Source organism: Anser brachyrhynchus, assembly GCF_964034855.1.
Source record: "Anser brachyrhynchus genome assembly, chromosome: 16".
Classification (NCBI taxonomy): Eukaryota; Metazoa; Chordata; class Aves; order Anseriformes; family Anatidae; genus Anser; species Anser brachyrhynchus.
Window position 1 is genome coordinate 5,211,726 of NC_137734.1, and position 26,017 is coordinate 5,237,742.

The 26,017-nt window shown below is 40.9% G+C and overlaps 2 protein-coding genes across 4 annotated transcripts; one reads left to right on the plus strand and one right to left on the minus strand.

Annotated features, from left to right (window-relative positions):
* Positions 1-269: 269 nt before the first annotated feature.
* Positions 270-6,752, plus strand: PRELID3B (PRELI domain containing 3B). 2 transcript variants are annotated; one of them, XM_080558172.1, is made up of 6 exons: positions 270-961; positions 1,843-2,011; positions 2,370-2,459; positions 2,929-2,999; positions 3,809-3,911; positions 4,576-6,752. In XM_080558172.1, exons 1-6 carry the CDS (start codon positions 909-911, stop codon positions 4,693-4,695), a joined length of 606 nt encoding a protein of 201 aa, XP_080414298.1. In that variant the 5' UTR covers positions 270-908; the 3' UTR covers positions 4,696-6,752. The 2 variants fall into 2 exon arrangements, with proteins under 2 accessions (XP_080414298.1, XP_080414299.1); XM_080558173.1 differs by lacking the exon at positions 270-961 and adding an exon at positions 1,108-1,318.
* Positions 6,753-18,069: 11,317 nt separating this feature from the next.
* Positions 18,070-23,555, minus strand: TUBB1 (tubulin beta 1 class VI). Of its 2 annotated transcripts, XR_013940029.1 has the most exons (5): positions 22,568-23,508; positions 20,607-20,715; positions 20,286-20,396; positions 18,862-20,163; positions 18,145-18,693 (listed from the first exon to the last, which is right to left on the minus strand). XR_013940029.1 is itself a non-coding variant. In XM_080558164.1 (4 exons), exons 1-4 carry the CDS (start codon positions 22,622-22,624, stop codon positions 19,094-19,096), a joined length of 1,347 nt encoding a protein of 448 aa, XP_080414290.1. In that variant the 5' UTR covers positions 22,625-23,555; the 3' UTR covers positions 18,070-19,093. The 2 variants fall into 2 exon arrangements, 1 of the variants encoding a protein (XP_080414290.1); XM_080558164.1 differs by having other exon boundaries at positions 18,070-20,163; positions 22,568-23,555.
* Positions 23,556-26,017: the final 2,462 nt, after the last annotated feature.

Sequence of the window (26,017 nt, forward strand, 5' to 3'; positions counted from 1 at the left end):
CAAAACTCGTTTAAACTGAACTTTTAAATGACCAAGAACTGTTAAGATGTAGCTCCTAATCTTCACCATATGTTGGCATGCTTCTTCCTTTTTGCTTTGCTTCCAATAGTTAACATTTCCTTCACAGAAAAAATGGTGAGAGGCTAATGGACAGGAGCCACATTGCCTATGAATTGCCTATGTTTTTATGTAAGAGTTACAAAATCTAGAAATAATTTTGTATACTATGATAGATTACAAGCACATTGACTATGTTTAGGAATAGTCCCATGAGATGGAAGGGGCAGGAAAAACAAGACCGAGATAGATCCTTTTTTCTGGGAAATTTCTCTCTTCACATTTTTCCAGCGAATCCATTACTGTGCAGTGACAAGTACATCGCAGCCACTCACTGGCTGAGATGTGTCCACGAGATGATGTCCCGTGGTCTCCCCGTTTGGAAACAACACAACTTCTGCACAACTCAAGGCACTTTCAATACTGTGAACTGGAGAACTGTAACAGATAATACTCGAAGTGCCACGAAATGCATGCATGCGTTGCCATAACCGATTTATTGCTGTTTTATTAAACACTTCGAGGATGTTTGAGAAAAGCAGGCTAGGACAGCAAGCTGAAACCCCTCTGGCCCTGGCAGGCAGCACCGGGGCTGTTGCGTAACGGCCCGGCGCTCCCCGCCAGCGGCCTTACAAAACGTGCTGGCGAAGGACACCAGGAATTTCGCCTGGGTGGGGCACTGCTATAACCACTGACAATCCAGTTAGGTAACGTTTGTATTTGTTCGCGTCCCGTCAGGCCAGCGCAGCCGCCTCGTGCTAGACGGGGCCTCTGCGCCCTCTCGCGACAGCTGCCTGTGTCGCGACAGGCCGCACCCCGCCGGCCCGGAACGGCACGACACGGCGGAGGGGATGTGCGGAAGGGAAGGTTCCTGCGGGCCGCGTTCGTGTTGGCCTGGCCCTGAGTAAGCCTTACACCAGGCGGACACTTTAACGTTTTACAATGCACTTAACGCCAGGCTGCCAGCGCCCGTCCCCCTCACGGCCGGCCCGCGCCCCGCGCGCAGGCGCAGTGGGCGGGGTGGGGAGCGGCGCCCGGCGCCCTCCGCGCGACATTCAGGGGACACGCGGCCGTGCGTCACCGCCGCCGCGCCGCGCGGGGATTGGAGGCCGGCGGGGCCGGCTTGCAGTGCGCAGGCGCGGCGGGGCCGAGGGACGGGACGGGACGGACCGGGCCGGGGCCGGGGAGCGCGGCGGGGCCGGGACCGGGGCTCGGCTCCCGCTGCCGCCATGAGGATCTGGACCTCGGAGCACGTCTTCGAGTAGGGCCGGGGGCTGCGGGGGGAGGCGGGGGATGCGCTCGGGAGGCGCCGCTCCGCTGTGGCGGCAGCCGCCTCAAGGTCCTTTCGTGCCAGCCGGGAGTGCCCGGGGTGGCCGCCCCGGAGCTGAGCTGAGCAATAACCCGAAGGGAGAATTGGTGTGTTTGTGGGGGGGTACAGCTCAGTGAGGTGTTCTGGGATTGCCCAAATCCCAATAAATTCGGGTCTCTTGGAGTTATATCGCAGGGAAAACATTCCTGTCAAATTAGAAGCCTGAAGGTAATTGCGGGAGGCAGGGGACTTCAGGAGTCCTGATGAACCAGGTGTGCCGGACCTCTTATGTGTATCTGCCTGGCCAACCCCCAGTGCAGGTGTTCCTGCTAGGGAAGGATGTTTGTAAGGTTAAGAATGGGAAATTGGTCTGCTCAAAAAATACAGACTGGTTGATATGTTGTGTCCAGTTTTAATAGAAATCCTGTTAAAAAAACATAAGTGTACAACCTTGTGTCTTGATTTTGTTTTGGCAGTCACCCCTGGGAAACAGTAACAACAGCTGCCATGCAGAAGTACCCAAACCCGATGAACCCCAGCGTGGTCGGAGTCGATGTCCTGGACAGACACGTAGACAAGAGCGGGAAGCTGCACAGCCACAGGCTGCTCAGTACAGAGTGGGGAATACCCTCCATTGTGAAATCGGTGCGTATCACGGAGAAGAGCTTGGGGAGGATGCTGGAGGGAGAGGAAGCTTGTGAACTAGGTTGTTGCAATAGAAATGTCTGATTTCATAACTCATGTTTTAAAAGTGTAAGAATTTAAGTGTCAGGAAGACTCAATAGCAGTATGCGTATTGACTTCCACATAGTCAAAAATTGACTAGATCATATATTGCTACCAGTTGAAAAAAAGAGATCCACCACAACTGAATAGTGTTATTTAAATTAAACCCTAATTATGTTGTCTCTGTGTCTGTTCAGTACCTTATGTATTTAAAAGCACTAAAAAAGTTGCAGTTGCTTAGCGTAGTTATTTCCATGTGTGTGTGCCTGTCTTCTAGCTCATTGGCACGTGCAGAACGAAGACATACGTTCAGGAGCACTCTGTTGTTGACCCAGTGAAGAAAACAATGGAGCTGAAATCCAGTAATGTAAGTACTTTAGTTGTGTTTATGCAGTTTAAACAGATTACAGGTTATAATAATTCTTTATAAATTTGAAAAGGAAAATCATCTTTAAAATTACTAAAAATTGCATTAGAACAATGTAAGTAAAACCTTTAAGTAACGTGTTTATAGCTGACCGGTTCTGTTTTTCAGAAGGGATCTATTAGGTTTTCGGAACCTGTCGGCAGTGAAACATCTGAACATACAGATGAGCAGAATACTAGTAGTTTTCTTGTTTGTTTGTTGTGGGTTTTTTTTTTTACAGTTGGGTTTTGTTGTTTTTGGTTGTTTTTTTTTTTGACTTATCTGTCATGTTCTACACCTCTAATCCTAAGACTTGCAGGAAAACCTTATGTTTAAGCCAGATAAAAGTATTAGTTTTGTATCTGCAGTTTTATTTACTATATTCCTGTAATGTTTTTACTAAGGGGTAGTCTTGTTTTATGTTCTACAGATTTCATTTACAAATCTAGTGTCAGTAGATGAGAGGCTTGTCTACAAACCACACCCTCATGAACCAGACAAGTAAGTACCACTTGTTCTGAGATTGCCCTGAGGTAGTACAGACTTTGGCTTTGTATTCGTAAATTCCCATGGTCTTGAACAGATGATGCTGTGGGGTTTACATCGCTTCTGTTGTGGTATCTTGTCAAAAAAGAGATAAATAAACTGTCATTTTCTTTAGTCACCTTACTTCTGCAGAGGTCTAGTTCAGATCAGCTTTTCAGGGAGTTGTCCTGCGCCCTCCCTGTAACTGAGTTTATATATGCCTTCAGTTACCAGCTCCTTATTTCTGGTCTCTTCATCAGCCCAGGCACAGAACCTGCATGTTTATCTGCCTCTGGGTTATCGTTTTGGAGACTTTTTTTTTTATTTTCAAAAGGCAACTTTAAAGCTTGCTGAGGCTATACTCATACAACTAGTGATAATTCTCAGGTATCTATCTAAAGATTTTAAAGTAAGAGGTTTCTTCTTCCATAACTGTGGGAAATGCTAAAAACCTATTGTTAAAGGGGATGTCATAATACTGTATTCTCGCTGTGCCTTCATGCCAAATCTGCTGCTTCTACTCTGTCTACCTGCTGCTGAAGATGGAAATAGTTGAGTGCCACAAAGGGCCACCTAGACTTCGTGGGGACACTTGGTTTTTATTGTATGCGTTGAAGCATATGCAGTTAAGCACTGAGGAAGTAGGTTGTGTTTATGGGGCAAGATGTTCTGTGTTATATGACAAAGCTGATGAAGGAATGTGCTTGTTGGGGAGGAGTGAGAAGCCTGTAAGCAACGCAGTTTTAAACTACTCGGAACAATTCACTTTCTGCTATCTGTTTCAGAACCATTTTGACGCAAGAAGCAATAATATCTGTAAAAGGTGTCAGTCTCAGTAGTTACCTAGAAGGGTTAATGGCAAACACAATTTCTTCCAATGCTAATAAAGTAAGTATGACCTTTGTGTAAAATGTGACCGCTAGCAAATGACAATGGGAATACAAATACAAATCTCTGTTTTATGTTCTGGCTTTGTCAACAATCTTAGAAAGGGTGTGGGTAATTCTGCTGCCTTTACTGTAGATATGTGAATGCTAAGCTTATTGAACTTGCTCTTTTTTTCCTCTTGTGAATGTAGATAACAAATTATTATTGGTAAGCACTCAGTCATCATTGGAAAAACTTTTCCATTCACTTAAACAGTGCTTTCACTCTGTTGCTGCACTCTTGATGCAATCTATTAGTTTTACTGTTGAAACAGAATATGCATCGAGACATCTGAAGTAGTTATGTGGGAGCAATGAAGTGGTGTTTTAGTTGAGAGTTTATCCTTTGAGTTCAGCCACAAGAATAACAAAACACAAAGTGGATAAAAAGCCACCTTGTGGTTCATAAGACAGCACTGCTGATAAAAGGAATTTTAAAGTGTACAGCAGTACATATTCCTGCAGTACTCTGATTATTGAAAGGAAAAAAAAACATCAGGTATGCATTTCTGTAACTTTTGCTTCCTTTTTCAATTATTGTTTCTTAAGTCGTTTTCAGTAAGACAGGGTTTAACCTGTCTTAATTAATTACTAAGATTTATGCACTTTTTTTTTCTAACCTGTAGGGACGTGAAGCATTGGAATGGGTAATAAATAGACTGAATGCTGAAATTGAGGAGTTCGCAGCTTCAGCAAGAGGAACCATGAGGAATTCAATGGCAGCAGCAGCATTTGTAGAGAAATGATAGTAAATATACTTGTATTACTAACAAGGTTTAACAATCCAAAGCTTCTCTCCAAACCTAAATACATGTATCCTTTGTTATTTAAAGGCATATCTGTGTATTAGGTATGTTTCAAATTTAATTTGGAGAAAAGCTAAATTCGTACTAATGAGGCTGATATGCAAAACTTAATTAATATATTGGTTCAGCTGGACCGAACTTCGGTTGCAGATGAAAAAATAATTTTGGAGTGTCGTTCCTGTATTTACATGAACACTAACTTAAAATGTTTTCAGATATGAAATAGCCTTGTTTAGAGATGAGGCTGCGTATGTCCGAGGAGACTGGCATGTTAAGTTGACTTCTGTGGAATTTTTATTTTTGTGTGACTTATGGACTACCTCTTTTGGGACCAAACCCAAAATTAAGTAGAATGGTTTGTTCCAGCATTGTTCTGTTTAAGTTTTGATAGTTGTATGATACAACTTGGTTTAACAGAAAGTTTATTACTTGAAGCTTGAAATACAAAAGAATGTAGAAAATATTTTTTGATATGCTTTTTAACTAGTTTGACTGGTTGAGCTAACATGGTACTCAAATTGTTTTTCAGTCAGTATAGGTAAAACATACAAAGTGTCTCTTATCTACTAAGACCTAAATTCTGTTTTCAAGTATGATGTTGATGAGCTGGACATGCAGTAACATAAGATTTTATCTTGCATGTCTAGAATAACTATCTCCATTTCTGGAAGCCCATTAAATAAAGGGGTACAATAAGCATAGAGCCTTAAAATATTTTAAGCTGCTGGGACTTCTGAGAATAGTAGGTTTTCAATTCAAAAGTTTGAAGAATCACATAAAGGACTAAAAAAACTTGGTGAAGCTGGCTAAAGAGAGACCTGAGCATAAAAGAAAGTAATAATAAGAACGTTAACAATATATTATTAACTCAATCATGCTCTGAAAATAACCTGTTACACCAGCTGATTATTTTGTTGTCCTTTAAATGCAACATAATGTTCTAAGTTCCAGGAGGTCCTCTACGTTTTAAGCTAATTTACTCACAAAAGAAGGCTCTTTAAATGAAAACCTTGAGAATAAAAGGTTTTCTACAGTTTGTGTTTGTTTCCTGGTACTAGCTATAAATTCTTCATACTGACTCCAGTGATTAGCTGTGAGAACTTAAAGGTCAGACCTTGACGTCCTTGCTTACGTAATGCACCAGTCTGCTGGTAGTCCTGTTGGCTTCAGCAGAGGCTGTGTCCCCCATCTGGCTCCTTCAGTGTGAAGGAATAATGGGAAAACACAGCCCCAAATCTGCTGACTGGGGGGGTGGGGGGAAAGTGTTTTGGTGCCAGAGATTTTTCCTGGAATTTTGATTCTAAGCTTACAAGTAATCTCAAGACTCTCTTAGCCTTTACAAGCTGTAATGTCACCTGTTCCATCGATTTTATGTTGCATGCCATTTCTGTTGTATCAGAATTGCCTATTGAATAGTATGTGCTACATAGAGAAACAGATCTTATTTTAAGTTGGAAACTTTGAAAAAACAAAACATTTGTGTAGGAAAAAACAGGTATGTACATATACCTTTTAAAAATCAACTATTCTAAATATTTTTCTAAAAAGAAATGGTTTAAGAATACCTTTATAAATTGAAATCATTATGGTTTACCGTGCTTTTACAGAAAATTATTACAAGTGAAATAGTGTTTCAACTTAAAAAGTGTATGTGAAACTGCTGCAAAATTGTACCATAACTTCTGATAAAAACGCAATGCTTGAAAGTGACTTTAAATGCTTATTTAGCCCTTATCACTTGGCATTTTAAAGTCAATTTTATGTTTTCCTAACTTCTCTGCACTAAGGACCTGCATAGTATGAATTCACAGTTTGTCCTTGCACTGAAAAAAAACTTAACTATTTAATTTTTGCAAGCATTCAACAACTTCTTGAAAGATCATGATTTGCTTGGTTCTGTTTTATTTATATGCCTGCATTCTCATTCTGTCAGGGAATATGGCTTTTCTGTATGTGGCGCTTTATTTTAAATAAAACTTTATGCAAGTTCTGGCTACTTTCTGAAGCATTCTGATTATTCATTTCTTTTAACTGCTAGGTCAGTAATCTAGAGTGAGGGGGTGAAGGTGAAGAAATAGTCTGGAGATATCAGTTTATTTTATTCAAATACATATCCTAAAATGCACGTTTATAAGTGGTAATAATTTAAACCCATTTGCAGCTGCTGTGGTTTGTCTTGCTCAGATGAATGCAGGGTGCTATGGCTGAATGCATCGATACTGGAGCAAGTGTGACTTGAGCTCATGCAGAGAAGTTGTGCGTTCGGGTGGTTAGAAGAAATGAGGGAAGGAAAGGAACTACATTTGAAGGGATAAAAACTAAAGGACTAGGAAGAAAGAAAGAAAAAGGGGGGAGGGGAGGAATATAATGTGAACAAATCAGTGGTGTGGTCTTTGGTGGATCCTTACCTCTTTCAGCTTCCCTAAATGGATTCATGTTTTACCTTGTCTGCAGATGTAGGCTTTTAAATTGGCAAAAGTTCAGACTCACCTGTCTAACTTTTCTGAGACAGAACAGAAGCGAGTAAGCTTTAGATCCAAAGCTCCATAGCCTGAAGATCTAAGATGATTGTTGCACTGTTAAACATTCTGTTTTCACTGCACACCTGAATTTTGAACCGAGTCATAAATCATTAGCTTTCCTTGCTGTTCATTGTCGTAAATATTTTGGATGGTTTTCTTGTGTTCCTGTGACCCTTAATTACTCCAACATAACTGCTAAGCATTTCTGCCTGGAGGAATGACAAGCTACAAGCTTGTAGCAAACAAGCATTCTTCTAAAGCAATTGCATCCACCACAAATGCTATTACAGTTAACTTAAAACCAAAAGTTTGAATTGCAGTAGCTGAAAGTTTGAGGGCCTCCCGAGCTTAGTGCCATCTTTTGTTGAAACTTGCATCATCTGCTGGTTATTAATGTAAACAGTGTTCTTATTGTCAGTAAATGAATGGATGTAGCTATTTGCCTACAGAAAGCTTCTGTTGAATAAAACCGCTTACCTAATTTGTATCTAAAAATTGAAACAAGGAACTGAAAACTACACTTGCTCATGTTTGATATGAGAATTAGCCATACCAGTGGTGAGATTTTGATGTTAATTTAGTAAATATTTTTTTTTCCTGTAAATTACCCTCGCCTTGTCCTTCACTTCTTGATTTAAACAGGCTTGGGATGGCTAAAGTAGCAGTATAGTGGATTCATTTGTTTCATATTACTTGCAATGCATTCTAAGAAGATCTATGGGGTTTTAATTTTTTCAGTGGTTTGTAGCTGTGTACCTTCCATGTACCCATCTGCACTACAAAATTTTGTTTGTTAAAGACTTTGTGTTTGTGCATTTTAAATCTTGCTGACGGCCTTATGTTCTGAAAGGCAGAGCTATTCACAATCTGAAATAATAAAAACCGGTACAGTGGAAGAAAGTTCCTAAATTTACTGTGACACTGAAATGACTTGTGTCTGTATGTACACTAAAATAATAATTTCTTCAGTCAGTAACAAAAGCAAAGTACTTTAAAGGAAAACAAAAGGCCACGTTTACCTGAGAAATATTTCTTCTTGCTAACAATGGGTGTCAGCACCTGTTCAGCCATACAGCAGTTAACAAAACAACTGGTTTCTATTTTCCGTTATGGAGGAAAGAAAAAAGAAAAAAAAAAAAAGCTTTAACCACCATTTCCTACAACATCACTATTTTGTCTATTGTGGTCTGTATTTGCAGTTAAACTGTATAGTCTAATGTATTTCCAGTAAGTGTCATATGCAGTAAACCTAAATACCCGCTGTCTAGTCCGCTGGCATTGACAGATACAGGGTTCAAAGGAAAGATCAGCATCCTGTTGAGGTGCAAGTTTATAGATGAACTGACGAATGCTGATAAAGAGAACTTGTCTGAAAGCACTGAGTCATTATAGAATCCCTTCCTCAAGGTGAAGGTTGTTCTTTCACTTGCACAGGACCTGTTCTTTTTTTTTTTTTCTCAGATAATTTGATAGCTTTACTTTACTTGTTGCCATAAAATTGAATTCTCTAAAGGTGAGGTTACATGTTATAACTAAACTGAACTAACTGCTTGCCTTTAACGAAAGGAAATTGTCCTTTGTCTGCCTGCCTTTTTTTTTTTCTGGTTGTACTGTCCTACTTCTTCCCTTGCACTGAAGATAGCATTCTTCACACCCTTTGAGTTGAAAGCTATGAATATGAGAAGAGAAATGATGTTTATGTAGCCCGCAATGAGGTGAGAGACAATGAAAGAGGAGTAAGGTATCACATGGGCTGAAATTGTATTGCCTGTATTGTAATGTGTAGTGCAATAATTTCATATTGCATCTCCCAAAAAGAGTATTTGATACTGTCAAGATTAATATTAATGTAGGAGTAGTTTGTTATTCATCAGCTATCTGGGAATTTGCTGGGGATGGGCCAAACTTTTCTGGATTTGTTTTGTAATTAGAGCTTTGTATTCCAGCTCATCAATTCACATTGTAGTTTGTAAGATATCAGATAATGATTTGTAAAATTACAGCTGTTCCAATGTTATTGTCTCACAAATGATCAATTTAGTTTTATTTCTAGTATTACAATGTATCTTACTATAACTAAAAATTATATTTTTGTAAAGCAGTTACATCATTACATTAAATATTAAAAATCTATTATCTTTCTCTTCAGACATATACACTAAGAACTGCAACACAAGATGTTTTTTTTTTTTAAATTTTCCTAACCATCTACGCAATCCTTTTCCCAACAAATTATATGAAACAATTGCCCCTGCTGTGACCTTTCATATTCCTAGAACCTGTTCAACTTCATGGGGACCCTTGTAAGGGGACCCTTGTAAAAAAAATCTGTTCTATAAGGTGTCCCAAATGTAGCAAGTAGCGTTACTTGGGTGAGTTCTTGTTAATGTGTTTTTTTGTTTTTGTTTGTTTTGAGCGGGAATGTAAATATTATTTACCTGTGAGATAACTGCTTTGTTTTATCTAGATTTAATTGCATTTACGTTCAAATTCTGTAGCACAATCTAGCAGATATGTTGTAAAATTGGGAGTAAAAGAAGTACGTATCAGAACCCATACTTCAGATTTATTCATATTGTATAGTTGCGTTGTATTCTGAATGATCTAGAAGTACTAGAAACACTTAACCTTCTTATCCTGATGCTCTATCCAGTTCTATTTTCTGTTTATTGCCCTCAGTTTTGAGGGACATTCAGCAAGCTGCACGGTTTCCCTGCTGTTTCTGGGAAAAAGACACAGGAAGAGAAAATGGAAGTCGGGTGAGATGCAATAATGGCCCTTATTTAACTAGGATCCCAAGTCTCCCTTACCTGTCAAAGAAACATAAGCACCTATGAGACTTAAACTTCTGAAAATGGGCGCCAGTCCTTGATTTCACCTAGATGCTTTTTAAAAAGTTATTCAACATTATGCTCAACTGTGGACAGATTTTTTTCATTATCAAGCTATTGTATCATAACATTTAAAAAGCAACATAGCTGACATAAAAGAAAAGGTTATTAAGCACACTGAAGTAGTAATGCATAAGATTCTTAAAACTTGAATGTACCTGAATTCTGCTCTGCAGATCCGGGCTTCATCCAGAGAACATTTAATGCCGGATTTTGTAGAATGGACAGCTAAGAACTTGGCTGACACTGCAAAATAATTTTTACATTGAATCTAGGTGTCCAAAAGTTAAAAATAAATGTCTTCACCTGCTTCATCAACTAACCTTTGAAATGTAGTCCTGTTAGGAAACAGTACAAAAGTGCAAATTTGTCTTAAGATTAGAGATGGTTTTGGAGCGTGTTTTCTGCTGGTCCTCTGTGCTTAGTGCTGTGCTTAGACAAAGAGGAGATTTAAAAGGAGATGACCTGTATTGTCATCAGCATGGAATGATTTCCAGTAGCTGTGGAACAGATTAGGGTCATCAGCAGAGAGAACAGCAGAGCTTTAACAGCACAGCCCAATATGGCTTACACAAGCAGAGAAAGGAGATAAATCCACAGCTATCAAAGGTAGGAAGTACGATCGCTGACCAGTATATTTTATCCAATAGTAACCATAATTCCATGTTTCTTGATACTGTTATGTCATAGGAAAATATGCAATAACCTTGCCATTTGAAATTAAGGCAGAAAGAGCACAGCAAAGGAATAATGGAATTTATAGTCAGCTAGAAATCATGTTGATACTGGCTTGTCATTGTATTGCAATTTGCCTTAAGTGTAACTGTGTTCTTCCCTGTATAAGGCACTTCAAAAACTTTTAAGATTAAAGATAAAGTCAGTCACAAAATCATACAGTTGTTAAATAGTGAGGGATTTTTTTAAGGGGTTAATTATTTTTATTGCTTTATTATGAATACAGGACAGCAAGCAAACCTGTAATCTCATCACAAACATGCATGTGAGAAAGTGTCATTTGCTTTGCCTTTTCATCCACACATATAGTACTCTCTATAGAGGTACAAGCATACTGTTTGAGCTCTAAAGTTACAGATACATTGTGAATAAATATTCAAAGTGTATTCAAGAACTATTTCAGGTCTCATCATTGACAGGTAAGTAGCTTTTTTTTAGTCTGGTAATTTTTGTGTTGTGCTAAACCCCTCCAGTTTTAATATTTGCATAGTAAAACATTATTTCTGTCAGCTGTCTGTTTCTGTTAACTTCAGTCTGTTCGGCAGACACCTGCTTCAGTTAAGAGGTGACCTCAGTGGGAGTTTCACCCATGGCGATTATGTTAAATCCATTATACATGCATCTGGACATCAGTTGCATAATAACATAAGCAAAGCTTGGGTATATTCACCTGAGAAAACGCAGCCTCCTGTCACGGGTATCTTTCATTTCCTTGGTCTATAAAACACTTCTGTGATTAATCGCTGAAGAACTTTTTGTATAATCCTGTGCCTATGCCTGGAAAGACAACAGCAGGAGTCACCTACTCTGCTTTGCAGCACAGTCTTGAGAAGAGAGAAGACAGCTGTAAATCAACCTCTTTATCTATGCATACTGTAATTAATGTACCTTTATGAACTGACATATAAGCTGTTGTTTCCTTTTTAATTAGTCTGCCTTCTATCAGAACTTCTCTTTAGTTTTATTAATCAACTCAAACTAAACACAAACTGAAAATTACTATTATTGTAGCTCAGGTTTTATGCCCAGAGGTACAACGGTACAAGAAAAAGGTAATAAAGTAAGAGTTCTCTTTACCTAAAAACCATGCAGAACTGATATTGCTGAACTGTGCATTTTTAGTCACAGCATCAGTTTAGTGCACTGCTGGCTTCCAAAAATAAATCCTGCACATGTTGTGGAGAAAAATACTGATGTATTTGCCATTTGGTTAGCATCTTTAGGAAGATCTACATTTTTGACTTAAATTTTATGAATCAGAAAGAAGTAATCCGTCATACCTTTATAGTCAGAAGTCAGGTTTGACTTGAAGCTGCCATGTGCATCTGTGCAGGTTTTTTTGAATTTCTCTACATAACCAGTAAGCAGTGTGGTGTCTGAATATCCTACAGCATCTGGAAAAGAGAAAAACATTTTATTTTCTATTGCATTACATAGCCATTATTTTATTTCAGATCTAAATGTATAGATGCTAAAACCTAATTGAGCAGGGAGAGACATGCCAAGACAAAAATGTCTCCTGCAGTTATTCTGTATTTGTACTTCTGTACTGGTCTTCTGTGAAAGACTGATATTCTGAATAATTCTGCAAGCTCTTGTTACTAAAGTTGCCTGCACCAAAGCAGTATGCTTAGTTATTCTCAAAAGTGCTAGTATTTGGGTTTCAATATATCTTTTGAAGTTGTTTTGACATGTTATTAGAGATCTTCAGTTAAAAATACTTCTGATTTAAAACTGGTCACATTGTGAATTTATTTGGCTTTTCAGTTCCATCTCTTCCATCTACCTGGACCTGCCTGGTCTCACTTTTTTGGCCTCCCTGGACCCCTCCAGTGTAAAGACTTCAGCCTCCTTGGAACGCTTTAAAATTCCCTTTTCAGATTCCTTGGATCTATCCAGTCTGAGCTCTTCATCCTCTGTGGACTTTTCCAGTCTCACTTCATCTTCTCTGGACCTTTCAAGTCTCACGTCTTCAGCCTCTTCAGAGTTCTCCAGTACATCCTCTTCAATCTCCTTAGAGCTCTCCAGTGTCTCCTCTTCAGATTCCTGGGAGCGCTCCAGTTTCACCTCTTCGGTTTCACTGGACCTATTGAGCCTCACCTCATCAGGCTCTCTGGACGTCTCTGGCGACAGTTCTTCAGTCTCCTTAGATCTCTCAAGTCTCACCTCAGTAGCCTCCCCAGATTTCTCCAGCCCTGCTTCTTCTCCCTCTCTAGACCTCTCCAGTCTCACTTCTTCATCCTCCCTAGACGTCTCCAGTCCCACCTCCTCAGCTTCCTTGGACGTTTCCTGTGAAATCCCTCCGACCTCCATACACGTCTCAGAGCACACCTCCTCAACCTCTTCAGAATCACTAGATTTCACGGATTTTAACTATTTCACATTTCAGGGTTCCTCTGAGTTATCCTCATCGACTGCTGAGGATGTTTCTAACCTCATCTCTACACCGTTTCTGGATGTCTCCAATCTCTCCTTTCGGGACGCATCTTCCCTCACTTCCTCAATTCCTTTGGACATTTCTAATCTCACATCTTTAGTTCCCACAGATCTATCCTCTCTCACATTTCTGGATGTTGCTAATCGCACCACCTCAGCTTCTCTTGATCTCTGCATCTAACCCTCTTATCATATCCTTTTTTCTCTTTGCACACTCTATACCTTTCCAAACTTTCCTCCTTTGTGAACTCTCTTTAAGTTCCCCTTCCTATGCCTGTGAAAGTTCTTATATGAAGGAAGATTCAGGCTTTACAGATACATTCAAGCAGGCATGAAAACATATAATAATTATATATAATAAATAAATATATAATTATTATAATGTATAATTCTGTAATGGTGCCTTGTTTACAGATGTATAAATATTAATATATACTCTGAAATTTTTGTAGAGCACAATTTCTGTCACTAATGTAGTTTTCATTCTGTCTTGGTATGGTACCCCTCCCAGAAATTTAATTCATGATGAATTTTTATTTTTCAAGATCAACAAATACAGCTAAATGTGGGAATAGGTGCACCCAAGTTGCGTGTATCTCTATTACGGATTTAAATCTGAGTGCATTGCACAGAATTGCAGAGGCCTCACACGTGGAGGTATGGAGAGGGAAGATGCAGTGCAAAAAGAAAACGGATTAAAAAGAGGAGTAGATGAGAGAGGGGTGAGGAGGGAGATCAGAGAAAGTGGAAGGACAGTAGAAGGACATGTAGCTGGAACAAAGGTGTCCATATTTGTGGCCTGGGCAACCCATGATTATCTTATTTATAAATAATATAATTAAACTTATTTATAACTATTTTACCTAAGAAATCAGCTGATATTACCATTAAAACAGCATTTGCATTTAACATCTCTTTATCTATACATAAAAGTAGTGTAGTTACTTGTGGTGCATCAAGTATGTTGCACAGGTAACAGAGATGGGCTTTTAAAAATCTTTGGTGCTTCCTTGTATCTTCCTCCTGTAGCTAGTTTTTTTTTGAAAACAAATATGTTTGGTTTTTTTTTTCCAATGTATCACTGGCACCCTGTGTGTTAAAAGTGCTGCCTGTCATAACAAATATTTTTTAATGGATTTAATTTTTACAAGTTGGAAAGCTTTGTTCCAATATGTAACCTATGTCTCAGAATTAGGAGGACATAAATGTCTTGAACAAAAAATAAATATGGAAATAAATGTATGCAATATGAAATATTTTCTGCCTCGTTTATACTAGCTCTTTCTTTAAAATTAAGTAGTAAAGACTGTAATACATCGGTTTTAGAAATCAAGTCCAAATTCAGTGGAGGCAAAGTTGTTTAGCAATTATAAAAATCACAAATTGTTTGTCTGTTGGTCCAGATGGAAGGAACTGGTGTAATAAAATGCCCGCCTTCAAAATGTCATCACAACTGGCACTGTAGAGTCGTCTTCAGTAATCTCAGTAGAGAGATCAAATAGGCAAAGTAAGGAAAGGAAATTCTTTCTGTCTTCCTACTATTTCTTCCTGGTTGCTGTGCCTACTGACTACATAGGGCAATCTTCTCTTACTGGCCTATGTTATCCTGGAGACAGATTGTGATGTATATGGTGGCTAAGGGTTCTCTTTGTTCTGGTGGCTCTATACTGCTCATATTAGTGTATATAGCTTGTTAATTACAATGGCTCTGGACTAAGTAAGCTCTCCAATAAAGCTGAAAATTACTCTGTGCTTTAAAAATCATCACCGTGTAGCAATGTGAAATCACTCAGTGATTTCCAGGTATCTGCACTTCAGCAGATACCAAAACTGTCAGGAAGACACGAGGCCTCTGTGCAAAGAGGAACAAAGCCACCAAGGTTTCCTCAGGACCTCTGAGGTTTCCAGAGGATTCCGAAATACTTTGTGATGTGGTTTGGTTGAGGATGGAAAGAACAGAGAAGAGGTATGCGTGCTTAAGTGCAAGGATTTAAAAAATAATAATCATCCAAAATTTTCCTTGCTTAAAACCTCAGTTGTAATTACTTAAATTAACCATGATTAGAACCACGTTGATTCCTTATGCAACTTGTTTTGAGTCTTTTTACAACTTTTTGCTTCTCATATATGGGAATTCGTTTTTCCATCAAGTAGTGACAAATGGATGGTAGTGAACTAGAAGCTCTGTTGTTTCTCATGAATCTATTTAGAGTAAACGGTTAATATAACTTCAGGTGCATTCAATGCCTTACACCCACAAGAACCCCGTGCCAAGGGGATCCGGTGTTCTAGGGGATAAAAGGGAACATGGCAGAGCTTGGCCGCATGTGGCTTAACGCTCCAACTCGAAAATTTATACACAACTATAAAAATAATTGTCCATGCTTACTTATAAACCATTTTGATCTTTACACTCGAGCCGAAGAAGCCAAGGCCCGCCAGCTGAGGCACTGACGAGGGCTGTGCCCCCCCCTCCCGTGCGCCCCGCCCCTCACACCCCGCCTGGGCAGCCGCGAGGCAGCTCCCGCGAGTCTCCTCCAGGAGAAAGGGCGGGAGGCGCGTGCCGCATTCAGCCCTCTCATTGGCAGCGGCCAGCGACGGCGCTAAGGCGACTGCTCATTTACCATTGGTCATCTTCCCTGAGGGAACTCGGAGTCTGATTGGGCAGAAGATAATTCTCGCTCGCTGATTGGCCAGAGGACGGCAGAGCGGTCTTTCCCCTTCCGGCGGGCGCTGACCTTGCTGGTGGCGGAGCGGCGGGGCGCAGCCATGGTGGCGTACTGGCGGCAGGCCGGCCTCAGGTAGCGGGGCGGCGCGGGGGGACCTTGGGGACCCTCCGGGGACCGCTCGGTTCTCACCTCACCTCACCTCGCCTCTCTCCCTCTCGCCAGCTACATCCGCTACTCGCAGATCTGCGCCCAGGCCGTGCGAGCGGCCATGAAGCCGCAGTACAAGGCCGAGGCGGAGAGGGCGGCGATGGCCACCGTGAAGACCGTGAAGCCCAAGAAGGAGTGAGAGGTGGGCGCCGGGCCGGCCGCTCGGGGCACGGCAGCGGGAGCCGCCCGTGGGAGATCAGCTCGGCGCTCGGGTGCAGAGCGGGGTGGCGGCTGACGGTGCCTGTGGTGCCCGCGTCCTCACCTCCTGGGGGACAGGGAAGGGCCTCACGTTCTTAGCGCAGCGAGCTGAGGCTGCTCCGTCAGGCTCTGGTTTGAATGATTTGTGTCTTGGTCAAAGCTGTTACACACTGCGGTAAGGCAGCTGTGTCCTTGTAAGGGGTGAGAGCTCTGTCCACCCTTGCTTTGCCAAGCCAGAGACAGCCGTGCAGGTGACCACTTCTACTCAGTATGCCGAGTAGAACATAATCTTGAGTAAACCCTAACTTCTGTAAGGGTCAGCTGATATCTGTGAGAGGTGGCTGCTGCTTGTACTTGCGTTGTGATGTTGCATATATCACGAGCAGCTGAAATCTCTTCTGGGCTCTGCCTCAAGCAGCAGTAGATAACGTCACTAGGAAGGATTGCTTTGTGACCAGGACTGTTACGTGCATAAGATAACAACCTGTCCCAGTAAAGGTGATCTGTGTACATTAACATTACCGTAAATATGTTTGTAGAGACAGTAACATTGTTGAAATTGTTGAAATGTCCCCATATGCTTGTAAATTAAAACAAGACTGTCTTTAAAATAAACCTCTGAACCAAGACCTGCAGTTAATATGGTTGGCAAAAGTCACATGGAGACTTTCTTTTGCATAAGAAGTTGTTTTAAGCATAATCAGGAATTAGTGTATTAGACATCCTGAAAAATAGGTGGTGATACCATGAATGTAGGACAGCTTCTAGCCCTGAGATAAACTATTATTAACTTGGGTGAAATCTACCTTGTACATGTCTTCTCATTCTTGAATCAAGTAACTTGTATTTTAAATCTCTCCTAGGAACTGATCTGTGGTGAATACTGTAACAGCAAACTGCAAGCTGTAGGCAAGCTCAAGACTGCAGTACAATGTCATCATGTTAACTGTAAAACTTGTCTGTGTGTAAATCAGCACGCTAATAAATGTCACTTGTGGTTAAACACATGAATGTGTGACAACTGTTGTTCCTCGTGAAACAAAGTACTTCTTTTTGCAGAGACATGGTGGGTTAAAAGAGACTTTTTATCAAACTCTACCATTCAGCAGCAAATGCGTTTATTTTTAAGTCAAATCTCTTGTTTTTCATGCTGGTATTTCAGGTATATCAATGAGAGAGATGTAGCTGCCATTTAAAGCATTTTTTTGCTTACTTCACTTCATGATTAATAAGTATTTTGCGGAAGTAATCAGAAAGTATGTCAGCAGAGAACATAAGCACATAATTTCAAAACCGTAATCAAAAATACATCTGCCAGTTCTCTCCCACTGCTGGAAGTGGTGTGCTGTTGTTTTTAAAGTTCTCCCACTGGGGAGTTCATCTTCCGCGTGTGCTCAGAACAAACTAATCCAGTGAACATCGTGAGGTCTAAGTTGAAGACGAAACTGCAAGTGAAATACTTCCCGAGGGATGTGTGTGCATAATGTCCCACTGCAGAGGAAGGAAGACAATATACTTACATAATTGGCATCAGATTTGTGTTCAACTAGATGCTGTTACCATCACTGTAATACAAGTGACCCAAAATAAAACACGAGGCATCGCTTTCTGTAGAGTATAATAAACTCTCCTTTCCAAGAGTATAATAAAAAGTGCTTTTTTGTGTAAAAACTTGTAAATATTTTTTAATCCTTATAAAAATAAATTGTTTATCAAATCTTTCAAGTATTATTTTGTAGTATTGGTATATATTTTTATTTTAAAGTGTTTTATACATACAGTGGCTATGAAGGGCATAAGACTTTTTGTCAAGGTATTACCTATTGATTGCTGTTGAATTTCTGTCTCTAGCTGCAAACCATTCCATCCGTTTTGCTGTACGAAGTGATAGGAAGAAAATTTACAATAATTAGGGTACAGGGGAAGGAATACCACACCAAAATACAGTGTTCGCAATTTTTTTGTGCTAGTATAACTCAAGCTATAGTTTGAAAGGGAAAAATCACACAACGATAAGTACGAGCTCTGCAATAATATAGACCAGCAATGTTATAGAACTATTAAAAAAAAAAAAAGAAGAAAAAAAAAGAATGTCCATATTTAGTCTTGTCCTGCTCTGTTTTTCTCCCTTCACCCCCCAACGTGAACTTGAATGGCTCTAGGTGACGTTCTGTCTGCAGCATGCATAATAAAATAGATACTGCCTTTATAGGTCTTACAGATGTGTATGTGTTCCTAGAACAGTAGCAAGTTCATTGACAAGGCATGGACTGTGGTTACCTGAAAATAAATAAATTTGATGAGTTGATAGCATATTTTGCTGTTGCTTATGATCCTGATACACACATACGTGCACGTACATACACAGACTCTATATTACATCGTGTCAAGCAGTAATATTCAAAAAGTGAATACATATACAAGAAAGGCTGTAATGAGGGTACTTGCCTTCATAGTGGATCTTTTTTGGGAGAGATTCAGTGTCAACAGTTGTTTAGGAAAGTAAAGCATAGCTGCTGTTAATTTCAAAAGCATCATATTGTAATACTGAATATACTTTGGCCAGATACAGAGGAAAAAATCTAAGTGTTATTTTTGGTATGCAGTTGATGGCTACTGCTTTTTCTTTAGTGAATGACAACAGGCTTATCTGGAGAATGTTTTCGTGTTGTCATTGTTCTTACGTTTCCTTTTCTGGACTAGCTTCCACTTCTACCTCTTCATATTCCTCAACATCTGCAGTGGCATCTTGGTACTGTTGGTACTCGGAAACAAGGTCGTTGGTGTTTCCCTCTGCTTCTGAAAACTCCATCTCATCCATGCCTTCACCAGTGTACCAGTGGAGAAATGCTTTTCTTTTGAACATAGCTGAGAACTGTTCAGAAACCCTGATGAAGAGCTCCTGGATGGCTGTGTTATTGCCAATAAAGGTAGCTGCCATCTTCAGCCCTCGCGGCGGTATGTCGCACACAGCCACTTTGACGTTGTTAGGGATCCACTCCACAAAGTAGGAGCTGTTCTTGGTCTGGACAGCCAGCAACTGTTCGTCCACTTCTCTGGTAGACATTCGGCCTCTGAAGATGCAAGCCACAGTCAAGTAACGCCCACGACGGGGGTCACAGGCTGCCATCATGTTGCGCGCATCAAACATCTGTTGAGTAAGCTCTGGCACCGAAAGGGCTCTGTACTGTTGGCTACCTCGAGCCGTCAGTGGAGCAAAGCCTGGCATAAAGAAATGCAGGCGAGGAAAGGGCACCATGTTAACAGCCAGCTTCCGCAGGTCTGCATTCAGCTGGCCAGGAAAACGGAGCGAGGTTGTGACACCGCTCATCGTTAGGGACACTAAGTGATTGAGGTCACCATAGGTGGGATTGGTGAGCTTTAAAGTTCTGAAACATATATCGTATAGCGCTTCGTTGTCAATGCAAAAGGTTTCATCTGTATTCTCTATTAGCTGGTGGATGGAGAGGATGGCATTATATGGCTCTACGACTGTGTCGGATACTTTGGGGGAAGGCACAACACTGAAGGTGTTCATAATCCTGTCTGGATATTCTTCTCTGATTTTGTTGATGAGGAGTGTGCCCATACCTGAGCCTGTACCACCACCAAGTGAATGGATGAGCTGGAACCCCTGAAGGCAGTCACAGCTCTCACACTCGTTCCTGACCACATCCATGACATTTTCAATCAGTTCAGCTCCTTCTGTGTAATGGCCCTTAGCCCAGTTGTTTCCAGCACCTGAATTACCTGTAAACAGAATTACAGACAGAACAACCACAAAATTAACAAGAGTAATTTTTAAAGACTACAAGGGTGGGGTTAAAAGGGTGGTCTGAAACAGCTGGCCCCAGTTACCTTGCTGTACATACCATGAATAAAATTGTCAGGTCGAAATAGTGGGCCTATTTTGCTGGAGCGTACGCTGTCCATTGTACCAGGTTCCAGGTCCACCAAGATAGACCGGGGTACGTATTTATGGGCTGGAACAAAAGAAAATGACCAGCTATTGTTAGAAAACAGACAGGCTTACAAACTACTCTAAAAAAATCCAACCCACCTACAGGTTTGGTATGGTGATGGTGGTGGGTTTTTTTGTTTGTTTGTTTGTTTATTTTTTAACTCTGTTACTTATTTCAACCTTTATTTTGTCTCTGTAAATTGCTGGCATCCTAACAGCACTGTGCACTTACAGTAAGCCTCGTTGAAGTACACGTTAATTCGCTCAAGCTGCAGTGATGCATCCCCACGGTAGTTTCCAGCGATATCAATTCCATGTTCATCACTTATCACCTCCCAGAACTGAAAAAGGAAAAGAGATTCAATACAGCCATCATGATTTTTTTTCCCAGCACAATGTGTCCAGCAGCAGCTCTCATGCCTTGTGCCTGTGACTTCACACAAAGCAGGAACTGCGGCTGAAGTGAGGGATGATTTGCCATGTACGGGTTAGACTGCAGAGGGTAGGAGAGCAATTTTAGTACGACCAGCTGAATGAAATGCAATGGAGCCCATCAGAGCGGGGGGCTTCCTCTCCTCCTCTCCCTCCCAGTAAGTTCAAGGGGAGAGTTTAGTAGGCCAGTTATGCTGGTTAAATATTGCCTGTGCACTAGAAAAGGAAATATTGCCTCTCTAGAAAAGGAAAATTGATATTTGTTTAAATAGCACAGAATTTATATTAGTTTAAATGACACTGGTACTATTTGGTATGAACATAACAAAAGCCTGTGTTGGTGACCTTGGGAGGTGTGTTCTTCGAGGCCTGTCATGCACAAGTGGGGCTGCGGCACGGCAACACCAGCTCAGCCAAGTCTGCACGGGAGCAATGCTTTCTGCAAGCAGATACTGGGCCTGTGTGGCCTATCTTGACATTCATATGGGTGTCTTGTACTGGGGCGCTTATCAAGGCAGCTGCCACGGCAGTGTTAATGCAGACACACCCAGCCAATATAATGAGCAGGCTATTTTAATTTTAAAGGTCTTTCGGGTTAGCAACCATTTCAACTCTACACCTACAACATTGCCAGCACGTGCATGGTATATTTATGTGCATGGGTGCTTTTATACTGGTCCTATTAGACATAAGCGGTTTCCAGGACAGATACAACAGAAAAATTATAAACTTTTCAGTGTTCACACTGGCTGCATTCAAACTGTTTGGGGCTAGCATTGCATTTCCTGGCCATCCACAGCATCGTGTGCTGTGGATATAGAATATATCAATTAGATATAGGCAATAGATATAGGCAATAGATACAGGCAATAGAAGAAACCAAGGTGATGTTTGTGGTAGCGAGAAATGGAGGAAAACCAGAACGGAACACTCCTTCAGCTGTCATGTGTCTTCAAAGATACCCCCGGCCCCAAATTAACCCTGATACTTTTCTTTCTTTTTTTTCTTTTTTTTTTTTTTTCAGCTTCCTCCTAAGTAAACAAAAGGGTGTTATGGACATTGTACAGCAAAAAGAACATGTTTTTATTTTTTATTCTGGCACACAAAGTCAGCAATGACTGACGTCTCTAAGTAATACCTAACCATTGTTTAAACTACACAAATATACTCCGAATGACATGACTGCCTCTCACAGGAGGCCAGTTAGGCAGGAATCCTTAACTTAACTTAGAAAAGCCTAATTGTTTGCTGACAGCACAGGTCATTCTGTTGACTAACACAATCCCGTATTAACGATTATTATGTGGCAGAGTTAGTGCTGTATGTCTGAACTAAAGTACTGGCATAACAAACTTGCAGTCGTGAAGTTGTTGGCTCCTTCACTTGTCCTGGTATTTTGCAGACTGGATTAATGCCCCTGGGAACATGAGTCCCAGCAGGAATGCTCTGGAGCACTTAGAATTGCTGTGCCATAGTTATTGCAGATATAAGACCATTCTCATATTATTATTAGTTTTACAGTTTTTGCAGAATGAAAAACAGTCTTTGACAGTCTTACGATCAACCTTTGAATGAGGAGCACATCCGTCTTACAACTTTCACATCAAAACACTCATAAGCATGGCTGGCATGCCATGCATCCTATCATCTAGTCAACAAAGTAGTTGTCCCTCCCTCAAAGTCCCCATCTGTTAATGGTGTTTGACCTGGTACCGATGACAGCACTTACTCCTAAGGACCAAAACTGAAAGGAGACCTTACCTTTGCTCCAATTTGGTTTCCACACTGGCCAATCTGAAGATGCACGATTTCACGCATTTTGTGCAGCTTAGACCTGTTGGTAGCTACAGCCCAGCACAGGCTTTCTAGCTGCAGTCCCTAGAGCAAGCCCTCTTTCTGCTGCTCTATCAGCTACACCCAGCACAGTCCGCCCCAAGGGGCCTTTTTATACTGGTGAGATTGTCACTCACCCAGCAAGGGGAGTAGCTGACTCCCCGCAAGTGGCACATCAAATTTGTCGCAAAAAGGCAAAGTACATATTCACTGCCCACGGATAAGGTATAAGAGCACAGGTACATTGCTGAGAGTGGCTTGGAAGAGCAAATTGTGTCTCACATGTACACACACACACTTAAGAATTAATTGCAGTTCTTTGTGCAGCAGTGTGATTCAAAACTCTGTACACGTTGTATTTGTGTTTCATTATTTTGTGCATAATATATGTATATATGTACATTATTTTCTGTATTTATATGTATATAGAAATAGTAGAGCCAAAAACGAGCAATGTTAAGCACCTGAACTGTCACAAGATTTAAATTTTACACATCATAAAAGTCAAACAGGAGAACATCCATAATCAAAACAATAACAACTTCTGAGCATTAACCTCTTAGAATGACAATATTCAGCACACTGCCAGGCAAACTTGAAGTTCACTGATAAGCATAATTTTCATGAAGGAAGGGGAGAGGGTCAGTAACAAAAAGTACTTTGTAAGACATAAATATATGATATATGTTCCTTAAACATTTAATAAGAACCCATACATTTCATCCAATCTGAGATCTGAATCAATTTGCAACTAACTTGCACAGATGTTCTCTCTCTCTCTCTTCCTCCTCTCTCCTGCCATTAAGAAATACAGTATTTCTAATGTCATATTTCTCATTTTCTTGTATCTGAGATGAAGTATTTCAGAATTTTCCAGGAAAATGCTAGAGGTGAAATCCCACTTCCAGTGCAGTTAACTATAATGTCCACTGTGTGAAATGTGTCACTGCTTTAAAGGAAATAACGCAAGCCTGAGCAAAACATGGCACAGGCGTGTTGCCTGCTGATAAACAGGGCTAATATCACTGCGCAACAGAAACCCAGAACAGACGGCCTTCTGGACGCTTGTAGTAGTTTTATTATGTCAGATGACTGCCAGCGCTTTGCAAGTTTTCTTTTTAAGGATAGGGAGAGAAACTAGAATTAGGAAAGCACCTTTAATTATTTTGCATAAAAAAGACGACAGTGGAAGGACTTGACTCATTAAAAGTAACTACTACTTTTACCAGGTTATGGGTTGCTAGAGATAAGGAATCTATGAGCTTCCATATTGTTACAAAACAAAAATCAGCTTATTCCAGACTTCCCCACCACAGATGACTTCCACTTTTTTCCACCAGCCAATGACGGAACAGATGACTGCTCCTAAGACAAAGTTTAGTACCACATCCACATCTCAAAAAGTAGCTAGCAAACATTGTTACCCTCCGCAAAGCTATTAACTGTCCTCAACAGGGAGTATTAACAGCAAGATTTACAATTCAGGCATATTGATTTTGTTTCTTTAGAACACAATAGTTTTATAATTTTCCAGAAAATAAGTATTCTCTAAACAGTTTAGTTTCCATCGCAAGACAACACCACAGTTATGTTCAAAATTGCTGAATTGTAAATATTTTCTAATGCAAAATGCTGAAAAGATTATTTGGAGATTTGCATTGCTTTGAAAAGCACGTACTTTTTATCCATACACATTTCTTGTTTGTTTTCATAGAATCACTGAGTGTCCCGAGTTGGAAGGGACCTACAAGGATCATTGAGTCCAACTCCTGGCTCTACACAGGGCCATCCAAACACCAAACGTGTGTCTGAGAGCCTTGTCCAAACACTTCTTGAATGCTAACAGGCTCAGTGCTGTGACCACTGCCCTGGGGACCTTGTTCCAGTGCCTGAGCACCCTCACGGGGCAGAACCTTTTCCTAACATCCAGCCTGAACCACTCTGATGCAGCCTCATGCCCTTCTGTACAATTCCAAATTGTGTCCTCAACCGCTACATTCTGAATGGGAGCTGCAGTGACACAATGTGTCGGAAAGCTACTGGTAGAGAGAGAAAAAAAAAAGCCACTTAAAATATCTAATTTATTCATTTGCAATAGCCACAATTTATGAAGAAGCTGAAGGTTTGATAATTTGTTGTCCAAAATATTTGGCAAAATAATTTCAGCAATAAAAATATTGAGAGCATTTCACAAGAAAAGGGGAAATAAAAAAAAAAAAAAAAGGAAGTGAAAAAATATGCAATCACTAAACATTGTTTTTTCTCTTGCTAAAAATAGCTCCCTGGAATCATGTGCCTTCTCTGAAGTATTTCCTAATACAGTCTTTAAAGTTATTGCACGACACAAAGTCCCTGACTGCTTCGTGAAGGTGTTTTGTGCCTCTTTTTTCTTGCCTCCCCTAAACACATTGCTGTGAACCCCCAAGTCTTTCTTTATACCAAACTTGGCATATGGAAAGCATGTTTCTGTGTAGGTTTTGTTTGTTTGCAGGTCTGTCATCCTTCATCTCAAGACGAAGAAAACCAGCCAATGAAGGAAACCTCAAGCCTGCTAACTGCACAAGAACACTTCCCAGGCACGGCCAGTACACATGTGCTGCTGTAGATTAGCGGTGTGTGTCTCAAGAGAAAGAGGAGGATGTGGCAGAAGGGTTGGCTCCGAGCACCTTTCGGCACAGAGGCGATTAGGGCAGCCTGGCACTGGGCAGACTCCTACCCGCCTGCCCTGCAGCGTCTGTTATCAGCCTGCCCACTGCTTCCACTGCCCTGAGTGGCCCCGAGATACCAAAGCCCTGGTGATGGGTGTAAGACCACAAACAAGCCATGTTTTTTGGTTGCTGGGCTGGGGTTTTTGTTTCTGTTTTGTTTTGTTTGCTTGCTTGTACCAACACAGTATGCATTAGCAACAGATATGCCTGCGCAAGGGCCTGTATTCCTCTTTAAACTCTAGTATAAGAGGGCTTAAAAATTCAAAACTTGAGACTGCAAAACTAGGAAAAAAAATAAACCTGCCTGCTGTATGTAATCACACAGTTGCTGGTTACAGCCTTGCATGACACTGATGTATCAGTCTGAAGGCAAAGAAACCCATACCCCATTCACACAGGGTGTGCATGTTGCAGGTAGAGGTCCTCCTGTCACAAACCACGCACCGATAGCCACTGTATTTGTTGACTCATCGCACTATTTTAACAGCTTTTTCTTTGTATGTGTGTGCTTGTTTTAAACCAAAATTACTCGGTTGTGAGTAATGTGAGAAACATGTGAGATGGAGACCTTCCAGCAGCACCAGAGGGAAGCCAGCACAGCGCACCAGCCGAGTGGGCTGCGGCTGCCCTGATCCAGAGGCAGGGAGCAGAGCGGGCCCGGCCAGTTGAG

Coding starts and splice junctions, on each gene's coding strand:
- PRELID3B (XM_080558172.1), top strand. CDS start 909: ATGTGCGGAAGGGAAGGTTCCTGCGGGCCGCGTTCGTGTTGGCCTGGC. Junction 2,012..2,369: donor TACCCTCCATTGTGAAATCG/GTGCGTATCACG, acceptor CCTGTCTTCTAG/CTCATTGGCACGTGCAGAAC. Junction 3,912..4,575: donor TTTCTTCCAATGCTAATAAA/GTAAGTATGACC, acceptor TCTAACCTGTAG/GGACGTGAAGCATTGGAATG.
- TUBB1 (XM_080558164.1), bottom strand. CDS start 22,624: ATGCGTGAAATCGTGCATCTTCAGATTGGCCAGTGTGGAAACCAAATT. Junction 20,397..20,606: donor GTACTTCAACGAGGCTTACT/GTAAGTGCACAG, acceptor CTTTTGTTCCAG/CCCATAAATACGTACCCCGG. Junction 20,164..20,285: donor ACCTGACAATTTTATTCATG/GTATGTACAGCA, acceptor TTCTGTTTACAG/GTAATTCAGGTGCTGGAAAC.